The 18,479-nt window shown below is 40.7% G+C and overlaps 1 protein-coding gene across 2 annotated transcripts in view; it reads right to left on the reverse strand.

The window, feature by feature from the left end:
• Nucleotides 1–18,479, reverse strand: part of LIMA1 (LIM domain and actin binding 1) — a 91,998-nt gene that overhangs the window by 42,796 nt on the left and 30,723 nt on the right. For both annotated transcript variants that reach the window (XM_027542831.1, XM_027542830.1), the window contains exons 2-3: nt 16,430–16,571; nt 3,921–3,966 (exon numbers count right to left, since the gene is read on the reverse strand). In XM_027542831.1, coding sequence (XP_027398632.1) covers nt 3,921–3,966; nt 16,430–16,548 — 165 coding nt within the window. In that variant the 5' untranslated portion in view covers nt 16,549–16,571. The remainder of the gene's footprint in view (nt 1–3,920; nt 3,967–16,429; nt 16,572–18,479) is intronic.

Genomic DNA, 18,479 nt, shown 5'->3' on the forward strand with positions numbered 1-18,479 from the left:
ACATAAAATCTTAACCATATGATATCATACATAACATATGCTATATTATTATAATGGATGTAGATACCATGATTTACTATTTCCCCACTGATGAATATCTAATTTTAAACATTTCAGTATTACAAAGAATCCTGCAATAAATATCATTTTACATTTATTTTATTTCACTTGTGTTTCTCAATGATCATTCCTACAAGCACAATTGCAGGATCAATGGGTATTAAACATATCCAAAATTTTAATAGGCATTGCCTAGTAGACTTCACCAATTAAAAAATCTGTCTACTGTTTGGGTTACAATTTATATCTCACAGTTATTTAAATTTATATCTCATTGATTATTGGTGAGGTAAAAGCATTTTTTTTTCGGTTTATTGTTTCTTCTTTAATCATCTGCTCACACCCTTTTACCTCAACTGCCCATTACAATAGACACTTCTCCTTTGTTTTATTTGATCTCTCTATAGCATCTGATGTTATTGACTGCTCCCCCCTTTTAAAAATTTCCTTCCTTATATAGTTTCCGTGACATCCCTTTTTCCTAGATTTCTTTCCATTTTTTTCTAGACATTCTTCAGGTTTTTCTTTTTAAACAAGTTTCTCTTCCTTAGTTCCTCCCTTATATAGTGGGGTCCCTCAAGATTCTGCCTTTTTAGGTCATCCTCTTTAGTCGCTTTACATATTTTTCTATAGATGATGTCTTTCACCCACCTAGATGGATGATCCACACCCTATAACTCGAGCCAGATAGCTCTCCTTACCTATCAGTTCTACCTGGAAATCCTACAGATATCTTAAACTCATCCTTGTCTAAAGCTGAAGTCTCCCCTCTCCTCCCTTTACTCCTCACTCTTTTTCTGAATTTTCCATCTCGGTGAATGGGACAGCTATCTTTTCTACTGTCAGATGCGCCTGTTCTCTTATGCCTCCACACTGGGCACCTGCTGCTTCCTCTACCACTCCTTTGCCCCCTTTATTTAGCTAATTCCTAGTCATCCTTCAGGCTCAGTCAGACACCACTTCTTTTGGGACGTCTCCCTGGACATGACATAGTCCAGGTTATGAGTCCTTCCTAAATTCTCCCCCGGCACCTTGCATATTTCTTTAATATGGTACTTACCACACTGAGATTCTAAATTCTACTTTCTGGGACTCCTTGGTGGTCCAGTGGTTGGAAGTCCAACTGCCAATGCAGGGGACACAGGTTCGATCCCTGGTCCAGGAAGATTCCACACGCCGTGGAGCAACTAAGCCTGAGAGCCACAATTACTGAAGTCCATATGCCTAGAGCCTGTGCCTTGCAACAAGAGAAGGCGCTACAATGAGTAGCCTAAGTACTCCAAATACAGAGTAGCCCCCACTTGCTGCAATTAGAGAAAAGCCTGCACGCTGCAACAAAGACCCAGTGCAGCAAGAAATAAAATAAATAAAGATTTTTAAAAAGAGAATGCTATCTGATTTTAAAAATAAATAAAATAAATCCTACTTTCTAAACTCTAAGCAGTTCCTTGAAGGCGGGGACCACATCCTATTCCTCTTAGTGCTTTCGGGACACATAAAAGATGTTCCATAAATGTTTATCTCCACTTGTGGTATCAACTTTTGTTATCTGACTGTCTTGATTAGACAACCTAGTTCAATCAGGCCTTTAGCCCATCACTACCAAACAGCACAAAGTGACCAATGATCTTCATGTTGCCAAATCTGATTGTCAATTCTTAGCCTATCTGTGCGTTTGACTCGATAATTTGCCTTTTGAAAACACTTTCTTCACTGGACATCTGGTACTCCATTCTCTTTTTTCCACTGCATCTCACCAGCTGCTCCTTCTTAAGTCTCTTTTGCTGGTTCTTCCTTCTCTCTCCAACCTTTAAATGGCAAGGTGCCCCTGAGCTCAGTACCCAGACCTCTTTTCTAGCTACACTCAATCCCCAGGTGATCTCATCCATTTCTTATCTTTACAAACCACTGATACTTTGATACACACAGATCTCATCTCCAGGCTGGATCTCTTCCAATTCCAGATTTGTACATCCAAGCTCCTATTTGACATCGATACTTGGAAGTCTTAATAAAGAATTACATTTAACATGTCCAAAGCTAAGCTTCTAACAAATATTTTCCCTTCTCTAAACTTGTTTTTACTGCCACCTTCCTGATCTCAATGGCATTTTTCCTGGTGTTTGGGCCAGATGCATTGTTGCAATTCTTCCTTTCTACCTTCAGTATAAATCCTGACTACTTCTCATCGCCTGTAGAGCTCCTGTGTGCTGTGCTATGCTCAGTCACTTCAGTTGTGTCTGACTCTGCAATCCATGAACTGTGGCCTGCCAGGCTCTTCTGTCCTTGGGATTCTCCAGGCAAAAATACTGCAGTGAGTTGCCATGCCCTCCTCCAGGGGATCTTCCTGACTCAGGGACTGAACCCACATCTTTTATGTCTCCTGCATTGCAGGTGGATTCTTTACCCACTGAGTCATGTGGGAAGCCCATATAGCTATGACTCCAGTCCAATCCATTATCATCTTTTGCCTAAATCACTGCAACTGTCTTATAATTGGTCTTCACGCTTTTGCTACTGTTCCTCTAGTCTCTTCCTCCTCTTTTTAAAATTTCAGTCAGATCACATTAATCCTTTGCACAAACCCTTCAAAGGACCCCATTTAATCAGAATTAAGGTCCATGTCCTCACAACAACTGGACATGACATTTCCCTTCCTGTTCCTCAAATACATTTAGGATGTTCTTGCCTCGAGGCATGTTCATGTGCTCTTATCTTCTGCCTGAATTATTTTTCTCCCAAGCTCCTGTCCTCAGACCTCTGCTCAAATGCCTCCTTGACCACTATACTCATCCCTCTTACCTGCTTCATTTTGTTTTATACCTGCTACATCTTTATGGTCTGTCTCTCCCACCAGAATATAAACTCCATGGGGGCAGAGATGTAGTCTGTATTAGTGCCTAACGCAGTGCTTGGCATACAGTGGGCACTCTGAATACTTGCTAAAATGAATGAGTGAAAGGAAAAAAGGAATGAAGAAAAGAGAAAGGGGAAAAATAACAAGCGAGAGAGAGAGTAGGAAAGAAAAGAAAACCAGCAGTTGAGTGAAGTGATGGTAAGTTTTCTTACAGTGCACCAGAAGGGCTCCATTCTCGAATTACAGGAAAATTGTCAAAGACCCAGTCAGCACTGCCCCCTTAGAGAAGACAAAGTGACAGAGGCATGCTTTGCACTCACTTAAATAGGTTAGGTGCTGAAAACTGCCAGGAGGATATTTTTGTAATGCCAGACAAATGAAGAATTCTTGCCCAAATATGTGAGGCTTTTCCCCTCATATGAAGAAATCAAGTAAGATTTCAAAAGAAATACACTACCCAGCCAAACTGGAAGTTAGCCAGCGGGAAAGTACAAAATGGGTAGAGCCGAGAGCTGGTTCTGAGGTTTTGGCCTTTGGTGGATCCTGCTGCTAAGAAATTTGCTAACTAGACTGGGTCAAGAAGTTTGCTTTAAACAAAGAACCCAGGGGAACGACAACAGCTGCACAGCTGCTACCATTTAAATGCAGAGAGACTTTCGGGTTGTTTGATTTGGAAAAAAAGAAACAGCCTAGGAAGCCCTGTCTCCTGATTTGAGCAGAAGCAGTAAGCCATTTTATAACCACAAGCAAAGTACTTGGCCTTCTGTCTTTCACTCAACTCAGGAAAGAAAAAGTGGCTCAAAGGAGAACCTCAGGGAAAAAATAAGATTCTCTGCACCTGAGCCAAGTTCTCCTGAGCAAATGGTTCAGCAATGAGACCAGCCGGCACAAAGGCCCGGCTCAGCTGACGCAGAGCCCACAGTCCCGCGGAGGCTGCAGGGGGCTGGGCCACATGAGCTGCGACCACGAAGTTCCACGTGTCGCAGGGCTTCCAAATACTTACACTTCTTTTCTTTTCCATGTTTGCTTCTTCCGCTGCTTTCTGGTACCTTAGAGAAGAGGGGGAGAAAAGAGAATATCCTCAAATTAAACTTAAATTTTTACACTTTCAAACTTCAAGAAAACCACTTCTGCACACCTATCTCTGCCAAGGATTATCATCAGTCACCTCTATCAAAAGCAGAGAATCGGGGCAGCCCTCACTTCCTGCACTGTTGCAGTCAACTGCTCTAAGAGAAAGAGGCAAGACAACGAGGTCAAACGCTGGGAAAATGGAGACAGCAGAAAGCCTGGGTTTTTAAGTCTCAGTTTCATTACTTAATGTAATCTGGGGCAAGTCAACCTCTCTAAGCCTCAGTTTCCTTACCTAGAAAACGATCTACTATAATGCTGGGAAGAATAAATGATGTATAAAAAGCCATGTATATAAATGCTTTGGAATTAGTCAAAGGGTACAGTATTACATTAACCCTAGGTTGCACTTTCCCCATTCATTAATGCCTCTAAAATCTTACAATTCTTGTCGGCCAAATGATCAAGAAGTAGTCATACGGCCTGTACATGTGTAAATTTAGCCTAAGCTATTGGTACTGTCGCTTTTGCTCAGTTAAATATATTTGAAGGTATTATACATCCTTTAAATGCCACTGAAATGTCTTTAATGAGACTACACTTCGATTTGCCATTGAAAGAAAAATTGTTTTCCTTTTTTAAAATATATGTGTAAGAGTGATTTGTGAGAAAAGTTTCTATGCTAAGCAAGCATTAGTTCTTTTAATTAACAGTATTTTTCCTTTAGTGATGCATAAAATAATGGCCCAGCCTACAGTCGATGGCATCTTAGAGTTGATAAACAGGCTTCTATAATTTTATTCCTTTAATTTTTACTTTCAATCATTTTATCATTTTTACTATTTGCTCAGGAGATTCCTGAGGAACAACTGAAGTCCCAGGGCTTTTCAGAGGTGATCCGGTTTCCTCCATTTGAAAGCAAAAAAGGCTTGGGACGTCCAGGCCACAACAAACCTCCAGACCACTCTGAACTGTCTTAATGGGGCTTTCTCAGAGCCTCTGAGTCAAACACTGAAGGCAGCACTATCACTAGAAGAATCCCACCAGGTGAGGCCTGCGTGCCTAGAACTTACTGATTTGATTCCTTGGGCCTGCAGGTCTTGAACTCACCAACCTAACCCCAACCCTAGAAAAGGGCTTGGTCAATGGGTCACTTGTTCCTGTCTTAAGGCAGACTTTCAGAATTTACAAGGCATTTGGGCAGGGAAAAGGAGATGAGACAAGAAGATAAAGAACAATATGGGAAAGGGCCCATTCCCTAACCAATACTAACTTTCAGCTCATAAATACCTTCACAAGCTCAGAACTTCCTCAGTGTGTGTGTTAAATAGAACAACCTCATCCAAAATGGAAGCCAGAGGAAACTTCTAGATTTAACATCACTGCTTTCCTACTACGTAACCTGGGTTATATAACTTGTTTGGGCCTCATCCACAAAATTAAGTGATTGTGAGAGGATTTCTAAGGTCTCTTCCAGTTCTTACTACCACTTAAAGTTTAACAATCAGGTAGCAGTGTCTCATTCACTAGACTGAGTAATACTCTGAAACTGAGCAGAGTTTTCTTAAAGCGTAGGGTGAAAGAACTTCCAAAAACAATTGGGATTTCACTGACCACAGCTTATGGAAAAAAATGGGATTAGAACTGCTGTAAGTCAAATTACAAGCTACAGAGATATTTGAAACACATTACAGACAAAAGGCTAATTTCTCTAAAATACAAAGAACTCTTACAAATCAGTAAGAAACCAACAAAAGCAACTTAATAGAAAAATGGGCATAAACATAAACACAGAGTTCACAGAAAATATCAAGTGACTCAAACAAAAAATAAGAATGTTTAGCCTCAAAATAAAAATTCAAACAACACTAAGAACATTTCTTATCTAAGTAGGAAAAAACATTTTTTTTTAAGGAAAAAAAAGCCCAATATACAGAGGGTAAATAAATAAAACCTCTAGGGAAAGCATTTTGTCAATTTTACAAAAACTACAAAAGCATAAATGTTACAATTTGCCAATTCTGTTTCCAGAATTTATCTTATAGGTACACTCACATAAGCAAAAATAACTTTTACATTAGATTATTTGCCACCACACTAAATGTAATAGCAAATGACTGAGAACAACCTGAATGTCCATTAGCAGCAGACTGGTAAATAAATTATAATGTATTCATGCAATGGAATACTACACAGCTATATAAAGAACAAAAGCATGGTTGCACAGTGTGAATGGACTTTAATGCCACTGAAATGTATACTTAAAATTGTTTAAATGGTAAACTATACTTTATGTATATATTACCAAAAATATTTAAAAAATCGAATCTGGTAACAGCATAAAGACAGTGATATAAGATCAATGGAATGGAATACAGAGCCCAGAAACGAAACCTCACATATATGGTCAAAGGGTTTTGACAAGGGTGCCAAGACCATCTAACAGGGAAAAGACAGTTTTTTCAATAAGGTAAACCATGAAATGCCAGAAAATATTTGAAAATCATATATCTGATAAGAGATTAACATCTAAAATATATAAAAATTTAAAATAATACTGCATTTGAAACATATTTAACAAATAATATTGTACATACTATACTGCATCTACTTTTCTCCATTTTAGAACAGCTTGAGTTTTCATTCAAGAAACAGTGAAAGTGTTAGCCACTCAGTCTTTTTGACCCCATGACTGTAGTCCACCAGGGTCCCCTGTCCATGGGCTTTCCCCAGGCAAGAATACTGGAGTGGGTTGCCATTCCCTTCTCCAGGGCATTTTCCTGACCCAGGGATTGAACCTGGATCTCCTGCATTGCAGGCAGATTCTTTACCATCTGAGCCACCGGGGACCCTTGTGGCCCAATGGTTAGGACTTGGTGCTTTCACTGCCATGGCCTTGGTTCAATCCCTGACTGGGAAACTAAGATTCCGCAAGCCTCCGCAAGCCAAGTGGCACTAGTGAAAAAATTAAAAAAAAAAAAGTATGTTCTAAGCACTAGAGAAAAAGTAGTGAAAGAAATAACCAAAAAAGGCATAGTTCCTGCTCTCAGACAACTTATAGTTTAAATATTAAACACATACTATAGGGATAAATCTTTCAAAGAAGGACAGAGTACTATTAAACAACCTAACAAAGGAACTGAATTCAGAAGGCGGGTGTGGGGTAGGGTGGGGCAGTGTGTGTGTGTGTGTGTGTGTGTGTGTGAAGAAAAGCCTTGCTGAGGAAATGACCTTTAGGCTGAAATCTGCAGTTTGATCAGGAGTCAGCCAGGCAAAACAAAGCAAGAAAAGCATTCCAGGCAAAGAAAAAGAGCACACACAAAGTCCCTAAGGCAAGACAGTGTCTCCCATGTATAAGATACACAAAGAACTCCAATGTTGCTGAAGCACATTGAGAAAGGCAGAGGTCAGGAGACGATGCCAGGCATCAAGGGCTTTGCAGGCTATTCTAAGAATTTTGAATGTAATCTTAGGTACAATGAATGAATGGTCAATGGTACAATGAATGGTCATTAATCCAAGCTATGTTTTTATTTTATTTTTTGGGTATGCCGAGTAGCACGTGGACTCTTAGTTCCCCAACTAGGGATTGAATCTATGCCCCCTGCTGGAGAGTGCAAGAACAACCTCTGAACAACTAAGAAAGTCCCCAAGCTATGTTTTTAAAAGAGCACTGGATGCTGTGTGGAGAATGGACTGGAGTCGGGGTGCAGGATAGAGGTGGCAATGGTGACAGACGATGCAGGAAGGTCCAGGGAGGTAGCACTGGAGATAAAGTGAATAGACTTGAGGTATATTTCAGAAGTCGAATCAACAGGATTGGTAATGAGGAACAACAAGTCAAGAATGATCCCCAGGTTTTCAACAGCTGAGTCAATGGATGGAGGAGCAAAGTTGGGGACGGGGAGGATGAAGAGTTCCATGTTAGCCATGCTAACCAAAACATCCCTTTGGTGGTAACAGTGATTTGATACATGTTCTAGAGCTGGAAAGAGAGATCTAAATGAACAACATAAATTTAGGACTTGTCTGTCCACAGATGGTATGAAAGCTGTGTAACTCTATGATATCATCTATGAAGAATGTGCAATGTAAGAAAAGGCTCAGAACTCAGTCCTGGAGACGTTAACAATTAGCAGTCAGAACATGAAGAAGAGGTTCTCATTCTCTGTTAGAGAACAGAGAAGGAACAGAGGTAGGAGAAAAAACAAGAGACTTCCAGAGAAACTAAGGGAAGAAAAAATGTGGGAAAAAGTGGCAAAAGGCCATCTAAGATGAAGGCTAACAAACATCTCTTCAGTATGTTTTAGATAACTTTTCTAAGCAACACAGAAGTCTTTGGTAACCCTGGCATTCCTCTTCCATTATAATTTATTAACCCATAGTCCTTTTAATGGACATCTGGATTGTTTACAGTTATCTATCATTACAAATAGTGCTTTGGTGAATGGCCCTGTGTATTTTTTTTCCCCACTTGTACTAATGTATCTGAAAGTGAAAAGTGAAATGTATCTGAGAGTCCCTAAAAATAGAAATGCAGAAACACAGCAGATTAGAGCTAGAAAGGAACTAAAAGTTGGCCTTGAACTTGTGTTTCCACACTCCTTGGGTAATGATCTACAGTATATTACAGCAATATAATACAATATATGAAAGACGGAGCCCAATCAGCAGACAGGTTGATTCTTGGTCAATTGTTCCCCAAGGCAAGGAGAACAATTTACACCGTGGTTAGTTGGGTAAATAAGCTCAGCGGTTCCCTTCCTTTTACTGTCTTAATAGAAACACAGATTTAAAGAAAGATCAAAATAGTCTTCATCTTTAGTCCTATTCTTTTAGCACTGAGGCATCTGTAAGATACAGGTGTACACGCCAATGGCAGTCTTGAATTGTGTTTTGAAACTCCCACTCAAATATCACCACCCTTTATTTGTAATGAAGTACTTGCTAAACAGTGGAAACTCAGGGAGAAAGGTTCCACACCACTGTTTTCTTCCAAGTAAGGTCCTTGGTACTTTTACATTTTGACACTTTGAATACTAAGAGATATTGAGGTACAATACTTCTGAATTCAATGTTAGATTAGGACTCAGGCTTTAGATTTTCTTCAAATATGCTCAGAGTAACTAGCATTATTCTGACACAAAATGTGAAGGTCTCTGATGGGGAGGGAAAAGGCATTTTAAAAGATTCCAATCTGAGGGAAAAAATATTTGTCATGAGATTTCTATAATTAAAAGCTTATCCCTCTTCCCTTCCTAGATTTTCTTGTCCTCCAGTCTCCTCTTCACATACAGAATTTAATCTTGCAACTGCTTATTAATGCTCAGCTGTGAGGCAGGCAGCTGATGGAGGATGCTAAAATTATCTGGGGAGTAATAACTGTCTCAAACTTTTCTAAGGCCAGAGAACAGAGTTCCTGAGCCATGACTCTTGCTTGTATGCCCTCAAATAGAGGGAAGGTCTCACTGAGCCAAAAAAAAAAAAAAGGAAAATGGAAATTCCCAAGTTTTAGGCAATGCATTTTCTTCTGGAACAATTTCACCACTAAAATAGTACAGAGAAGCAATGAAGTAGAGATCTGAGGGTCAAAGTTTTTCTTAATGATGGAAGGACAGTCACAGAAAACTAAATATAAACCTGCTCTTTCTTGGGTCTATGGAATGGGTAAAGTTATAACAAGAGTGGGAGGAGCAGGGACAGGAGGGGAGGCATGGTGGTGGGGGGATTAAGTGTCCTGGATTAAGCTCTGCCACTATCTTGGGGTGTGATCTTTCATCACAAATGCTGCACTTCAAGTTTCTTATTTGTCAGAGGAATGGGACAAAGGTTAGCTAGATCAGTAGTTCTTTTTGCTGGAGAATCCTCTTTTCAAATGATAACTTCAGTTCAGTTCAGTTGCTCAGTCCTGTCCGATTCTTTGCGACCCCATTAATTGCAGCATGCCAGGCCTCCCTGTCCATCACCAACTCCCGGAGTTCACTCAGACTCACATCCATCAAGTCGGTGATGCCATCCAGCCATCTCATCCTCTGTCGTCCCCTTCTCCTCCTGCCTCCAATCCCTCCCAGCATCAGAGTCTTTTCCAATGAGTCAACTCTTCACATGAGGTGGCCAAAGTACTGGAGTTTCAGCTTTAGCATCATTCCTTCCAAAGAACACCCAGGACTGATCTCCTTCAGAATGGACTGGTTGGATCTCCTTGCAGTCCAAGGGACTCTCAAGAGTATTCTCCAACACCACAGTTCAAAAGCAGCAATTCTTTGGCACTCAGATTTCTTGACAGTCCAACTCTCACATCCATACATAACCACTGGAAAAACTATAGCCTTAACTAGATGGACCTTTGTAGGCAAAGTAATGTCTCTGCTTTTCAATATGCTATCTAGGTTGGTCATAACTTTCCTTTAGAACCTCACATATTAAAGAGATCAAAGCGGGACCTCTGGGGTGAAAGGTCACATGCATGGCCCTTTAGATCTTCCTGTCTTCCCAGAAATGACCTCTGAAGTTCCTCTAAAGAACTCGATTAGGATAGTTTGAAAACCACTGGGCTAGATTCCCTTCATATGAGTCATGGGCTCCCCTGATCCCTAGGGGTGTCTCCAATGCAGGAAACATGGGTTCAATCCCTGGTCCAAGATGATCTCACAAGCCTCAGAAAGACTAAGTTGGTGTGCTACAACGATTGAGCCTGTTCTCTAGAGCCTGCAAGCCACAACCACCGAAGCCCAAGCACCTAGAGCCTGTGCTCTGCAATAAGAGAAGCCCGTGCACCGCAGCTAGAGAGAAAGCCCATGCAGCAATGAAGACCCAGCATAGCCAAAAAAAGGAAAATAAATAAATTAATTAAAAAATATGTTAAAGAGAATCAAGAAACCAAATTCTACTAAAAGAGTCAACTTTTAATCAAGCAAAGGATTCTTCCATGCTGAAGTCATTGGTGAGTGAAACCAAAGCTGGCTGTTCAAATTGACTCATCAAGAGCATCCTCCTTATCCAGATTTAACGCTTTAGATAGTACAGAGACTTAATAAAAGAAATCAGTCTGGAGTTATAAAGCACTCATGAGACATACGCTATGATGCTACAAAAATGACTCTTACGTACATATTCATGTGAAACGTTATTAACACTTAGAAAGTAAAGCCCAGCTAATCTTATAAAGAGCAGCCAGATGACGCTTTCTCCAAATAACATTTTTATATTAACCTCTGATCACAAACATCCCAAGGTTTCCTAGGGTCTCTTAACTAGACATGTATGCTGCTGCTACTGCTGCTAAGTCGCTTCAGTCGTGTCCGACGCTGTGTGACCCCACAGACGGAAGCCCACCAGGCTCCCCCATCCCTGGGATTCTCCAGGCAAGAACACTGGAGTGGGTTGCCATTTCCTTCTCCAATGGCTTGTATAGGATTTACTAATTCTAAACTCCATTTACGAATTCTAATTAAATAACTAGAATTCTCTAAGAGAGACTGTTTCAAAATAAGAGAAAATGAGGTCAGTAGTGTTTGAAGTAGAAATTAATGTATGCTTTGTGGAAAACAGCCCTGCAATCTGCTTTGGGAACCTACTATGAATGAATCCTCAAAGCCTTAAGCAGTATCAGCAATATGGCTCTATCAAGTATGAGACCTGGAGAAGAAATCCAGGCCGATTCTCCAGTTTTCACTGTCTTAAACGCACATCACGCCCCATGCTCTTTCCCTTTTCTGTGCCTTACTTCCTATGACTGTTCTTCCTCTGCCATGTCACCACCATCCTCCCAGCCTACCAAATAAAATTCTATCCATCCTTCAAAACCAGTTCAATAGCAGGATCTAGGCATCAGAAGAAAAGTACTAGACAGACACAAAATATTAACTTGGGGTCAGGTTAACTCTCTACACCTCAGTGTTCTCAACCATAAAACAGGGATCGGGTCCTTCCTCATATAGTTTTTATTAGGATTAGAAATAATATCAATTTCCATCAAGAATCTACCATAGACCTGGCACACTGATTCTGATTAATGGGTTCAGGATTTACAATTCTGCATAACTGCCATTTGCCCTTATAACGTTTGTGGTGAAAAGACAGTCACCCTACTATGCTGTGAGAAGGTGGCCTCTAAGGTTCCTTTGCATTTTCTCTCTGCAAGATTAAGAAGCCCCTAAAATGAGCAACTTTTTTCAACTTCCTCTCATCAGTGCTACTACAGGACCCAAATCCTCTATCTTGGGAATTGTCTGAAATGGATGACGACAACAGAATAAAACCCTGGGATGGGAACTGAGGAAGGGTGAAAGTTTAACTAAAGTGACTGACCGAGTTAGGCAGGGAAGGAAGTGAAGCCAGGAAAGGGACCAACAATCATGGCCTGGGTATTCCAGTTTGGCCAAAGAGCCAGGTCAGTGGGAATAAGAAAGCAGAATAGGCAGGACAGGAGGCTCTAATTAGAAAGTAGGTTTTCCAAACACATATTTCAGAAACAGATTCTGGGTGATGAGAAGGTTGGGACTAGCTACGGGGGCATGGGAGACAATGAATGAGCAGATTGAAGACATATGGAAGAGTAAGAAATGATGAGTCCACAGGAATTTCCTGGCGGTCCAGTGGTTAGGATTCAGTGAGTTCACTGCTATGGCATGGGTTCAATCCCTGGTCAGGGAACTAAGATCCCTCAAGCCACATGGTGTATTATTAATAAATAAGTAAATAAATAAGAAATGATGAGTCCATATTATCAGACAGGTCATTTATGTGGGTCGGTGATTCTACACTGGGGGCATTAATGGCCCCAGTGGACATTTGGAAATGTGTGGGAATCTTATTGGGGTTTTTCCCCTCCCCACTTTTTTTGTCTGTCACCATATCATGGGGAACTACTAGCATTTGGAGGAAGGCAAGATGATGAGCATCCTGTACAAGGAACATCTGCCTCATCCAAAATGTTGAGAAATACTGAAGAGAAAATGAAGTGGGAAGCTAGGGTCCCCCTTGAAGGCAAGGAGCTTGGCACACCACTGCCATGATGGGGAGGATAAGGATACTATGGTTAAATGTAAGCTCAAAGCACAGGTTTCGAACTTCAGAACAAGGCAGGGAAAAAAAAAAAAAAAAATGGATGGGAAACAGTAGCTGAGAAATAGCACCCTGGACTCCTGGTCCCAGAAAATTTCAGTGTAGCATGCACAAAAAAAACCAGGCATGACTCAGATAGAATGCATGTCAAGGGAAAACCAAGTTCAGTGAAAGAGAAGTGGGGCTGGGGAGGGTGAAAAGGGCAAGAATGTGGAGAAGTTTCTCTGCAGAGCAGAGAGTTTCCAAGTCCCATTAATCATATCTCAACACTGTCTCAAAACCTCCCCTTCCTTTCCACTCCTCCTGCCCCCCACCCTCAATAACTTTCACGTGGGTTCTCAAGAGTCTCAGAACTTGTCTCCATGCTATCAGTCTGTCACCTTTCCAATATACCTTTTACATTGTTGCCAGAGCATCTTTCTAAATACAAGCCTAATCATTGTTTCTGCTGCTTATCTAACTAAATCCCAAACTCAGCATGGTACTCAAGGCCTTCGATCATCTGGCCCTAACTGAACTGTGCCAATCCCTTCTCCCTTCTGTATTTCTTCATGCTCGACTGCTTGCTTTCCTATTTCCTTTTCCTATTTCCTTGTTCAATCTTTACTTGAACAAATAACCCTTATTTGTTCTGCTTTATGTTCAAGTTCACAAGTCCATCTCTTCCATGACCAGTGCTTCTTAAACTTCCCTGAAGTTAAAAATCACTAGACTACGTTTGTTAAAAACACAAATTCTTGGGGCCCATCACAGATACATCGAATCCGAATTTTTAAGGGAGGAGTTGAGAAGCCATATCGGATGGCTTAAAATATGTCCCCCTAAATCTCTGACATTTCTCCCACCAAAAGGTAGAGTCAAATTCCCCTCCCTCTAAATATGAGCCAGCCTTAATGACTCAGTCCTAATGAAGAGAATGTGGTAAGAGTGATACTGTATAAATTCGGAGGGTGGGTCATAAAAGACCACATAACCATTACCCTGACTCCCTTCCTTCTTTGTTCCCTCCTTCCTTCCCTCTCTGGATGCTTGCCCTTGAAACCCAGACAAGCAAGCCAAGCAGCCACATGGAAAAGCCATGTGCGGCTATTCTGATCATGGCCCCAGCTGAGAGCCCAGATGACTGCCAGCATCCACCACCTGACTTACGAGTAAGCCTTTAGATGACTATGGCCCCAGTTCTGAGACACCGAGGATGGGGAAAGCAACAAAGGCAAGCACTGCCCTAATTGGAGACTCACAGCAAAATAAATGCTATTATTATTTTAAGACACTAAATTTTGGAGACTTTTTTTCTATGCAGCAATAGATAATTGGAACACCGTATTATTAACAAGTATCTCACATGAGTCTTAAAATGAAGGAAGTTTGAGGACTTCTGCTGTTGCTGCTGCTAAGTTGCTTCAGTTGTGTCCGACTCTGTGTGACCCCATAGACGGCAGCCCACCAGGCTCCCCCGTCCCTGGGATTCTCCAGGCAAGAACACTGGAGTGGGTTGCCATTTCCTTCTCCAATGCATGAAAGTGAAAAGTGAAAGTGAAGTCGCTCAGTTGTGTCCGACTCTCAGCGACCCCATGGACTGCCACCTACTAGGCTCCTCTGTCCATGGGATTTTCCAGGCAAGAGTACTGGAGTGGGGTGCCATTGCCTTCTCCTAAGGACTTCTACTAATATAAATTATACTAAACTATACTGTTACATTCCTTGAGGCCAGAAGTTAAGTCTTAATAGTTTTTCAGATCTGGATCCTTTTTCTGCAATATCTTTATTGGTTTTCTTTTCTTTCTGATAAGAATATAAGTTTGACATAAATTTACAGCAATATAAAATGCATAACTTAGAAGGGGAAAGGGCTGTGCACTCTCCTCCCATCTCTGCCCCACCTTAAGCGATACCCTCGGTGAACAGGTCAGAAGGGCAGTGTTTTCCACAGAGCAGGTGGTTGATGGATTTGTCATTGAAGAAAGGGTGACAGTGGCAGATTACAGAAACTTCCTACTGGTATTTAGCTGTACTCTAGATATAGCTCCCTGAAGAAGGAAATGGCAACCCACTCCAGTACTTTTGCCTGGAGAATCCCATGGATGGAGAAGCCTGGTAGGCTGCAGTCCATGGGGTCGCACAGAGTCGGACACGACTGAAGCGACTTAGCAGCAGCAGCAGCAGATATAGTTCCCACAATCACTTTCTTTAAATCTTTCCCATCTTCCTTCTTTTAAATGTATCTCCTATAAAGTAATAAATTCTACTTAGTGAGGTAAACGTACCGTCTTCCCTAAGCTCTATGGCATCTCTAGTTGAGTGAAGTTAACGTGCTTACCATCTCACTAACTTATACCATTCCCTCAACATTTGCTGAGTGCTTAGTATGTTCTAATTGTCATGCTACATACTAGGAATATAAAATACGCAGGAAAGGGGCCCTCGTATCAAAAAAACCCATAGTCCAGAGCAGGGGTCAACAAATGTTTCCTTAAAGTGCCAGATTAGACTTTGAGGGCCATATGGTCTCTGCTTTAACTCTGCTGTTGTGGCACAAAAGCTGCCACAGACAATACACAAAAAGACATGGCTGTATTACAATAAACCTTTATTTACTAAAATAGGGAGCCTATAAGTAGTAAACCTTTATTTACTAAAATAGACTGCAGTCTGCCTACAGAGTTTACACTGGTCAACAGAACCTTATGCAATGGTGAAATGTTTCTGCAATATCCAGTGTGGTAGCCACCAGCTACACATAGCCATTGGACGATTGAAATGTGGCTAGTGCAGCTGATGAACTGAATTTTAACTATAATTTAATTTTACTTAATTGAAATTAATTCAAATGAATATAATTTAATTAAATTTATTTTAATTAATTTAAATTTAAATAGCCTTATATGTAGTGGCTACCTTATTAGACAACGTAGGCATAGAGTGCACCTAACACTCCCTTCAACTAAAAACCTGCCTCAAAACTTATCTCATGAAAACCCCCAAACCAAAAAAAAAAAAAAACCCCTCACCTCAACCAGAAAGCCTTCCTGACGGCTTCTATCCATGGTGATCACATACTGTCTCTTATCCTATATCTAGTCCTTACTCCCATTCATTTTGGACTTGCTAACATTGTGATTAATAACTATGTGTTTCATAATTCTCTCCTGTGTTTAAATCTCTCTTTCCCAAACTGAACGAAAATTCGAGTACAGAGAATGTATCTCCTGATTATTATCATCTTCCTTTGTCACAGAGTCTTGTGTGGTACTCAAAATCCAGAAGGTGCTCCAGAAAGTCATTAGACACATGCCCTTCCTTTAGTGATCTCCCTGACAGGTGGTGATGTTTGCTCAAGACAGATGGTCCTTTTGGGCCAGGATCAGCACTTACTTGGAGAATATTTCTACAATGGCCGATGAGTTGTTCTTGTTGACAAGGGAAAGTTCTTTGGCTGTAACCCTCAACGATAGAGAAGCCCATTGCCGTCTGTTAAATGGAGTTGGTTCCATCTTGTCTACAGATAATGAAGTACCTATGTGATAAAGAAAGTCAGAATATTAGACACAGAAGAGAGTTCTCCAGCACCCAATGACTGGCAACAGTGTGGTGTAAGTGAGAGCAGAGAGCCCTGGAGCAGCAGATTGTATTCCTCTACCGGTTCTCTCAAAAACTGTAACCTAGATCAGATGATTGAATTGGGGTTGTAGTTTCCTGTAAAATGAGAAGGTTAGATCAGGTGATCTCTAAGGTCCCTTTCAGTTTGCATCATTTTATGATTGACCCCACTGTGCAGACATCGATTGGCTTTTCCCTGAACTTAAGTCTGTTCCAAAGTCACATTTGGAGTGAAATGTTCCACTCTTCTGAGTTACACCCCAGGGGAAGTACAACTGGCATCTCTGCAGAGTCAGGTCCAAATTAGGTTCTACCTACATCCAAGTTTCTTTTGGCTGCCTTCTTTCCCCAAGCTCTGTAGCACTGACCACTTGGCACTAGGGAAAAAGCTACAGATACAGCACTGAATAGTATAAAGAACGCAGGCTTAAAGGCAAGATAGACTTCAAATGAAATAATAATTCTGTAACCTTAAACAAATTATATAATATTTTCAGTTTTAGTTACCTCACTGAAAAATGAGAATACTTACCCCTTTGTAGGGTTTTTGATGTGAATATATTTTAAATACTAGGCATATTATAGTATCAAGAACATTTAAGTATAATATATTAGTAGTGGCCTCAAGTAAAAAAAACCATGAAGTCATACTCTTGACATCACCTAGACTGGATTGTTTGGTTTTGCTCTAGTAATTATCAAAGGAGTCCCAACCTTTGTCCAAAAGAGATGAGATTAGAAATGAGTCAATAGTTTCCTTATTTGAAGAGTGAACAATACAGATGAAAGTACTCCTTGCAGCTCTTTTGACAACCACGGAAGGTAACTGATCTGGTAGAATGCATGGTTCATCGGGTACGACTTCCAACAGCCTTGACAACCGCAGAGCACAGTGTGCATAACCAAGCAACGTGGGCCTCCATTTCACACTAAAAGTTCTGTGATGCAAAGTAAGTGATAGCAGCCCCAAAGGACCACACTACTTTTCCACAGGTAGTCCCTGTTCTCCCCACTAAAGCCTTGTCTGAAAACAATGCTAGTTTTGTTGTTTTTGTTTATTTGTTTGTTTCAATTCCCATGCTGGAGGGCAACATAGAACCCTCCTATGGTAAGGAGCTCTGGTATCAGAGACACATGCGTTTAAATGGGAGTGTTGGCCCCATCACTTAAAGCTGTGTGTCCTTCCCTAAAAGTTAGACTTCTTATCCATAACAATAGTATTTATCCCATAGTTCCTTTTTAGAAAAGTATTTATCTTTATCTATTTAGTTGGCTGCACCAGGTCTTGGCAGTGGCACACAGGATCTTTTAGCTGTGGCATGCAAACTCTTAGCTGCGGCACGTGGGTCTAGTTCCCTGACCAGGGATTGAACCTGGGACCCCGGCCTTGCGAGCATAGAGTCTCAGCCAATGGACCACCAGGGAAGTCTCACTTCATAGTATCTTTTTTTTCCCCATAGTATCTTCATGAGGAATAAATAAGATAAAGAGAAAAAGACCCTGACATAGAATAAGTAAGCAATAAATTTAGGTTTTTTTGTATTACCTCTTCTCCCTGGATAAAATAATCTTAATTCTATACATGTTCTCTGAAATAATCCTACATGTATCAAATAATCTTGATATATGATATTCACTTAACTGCTTTTCAGTCTGTAACTGACATACCTACCAGACATTGTCAGTCCTTTCTCTAACAAGAAAAAGACACAGCTGTGTATTCAGCTAAACATAATTATGTAAAACCACAATAATGACCCTTTAAAACACATCCAGGAAACACTGGCAAACGCTTTAAGACATTATTTGGTATAATTATGCTTCC

Source organism: Bos indicus x Bos taurus, chromosome 5, assembly GCF_003369695.1.
Source record: "Bos indicus x Bos taurus breed Angus x Brahman F1 hybrid chromosome 5, Bos_hybrid_MaternalHap_v2.0, whole genome shotgun sequence".
NCBI classification, from domain to species: Eukaryota; Metazoa; Chordata; class Mammalia; order Artiodactyla; family Bovidae; genus Bos; species Bos indicus x Bos taurus.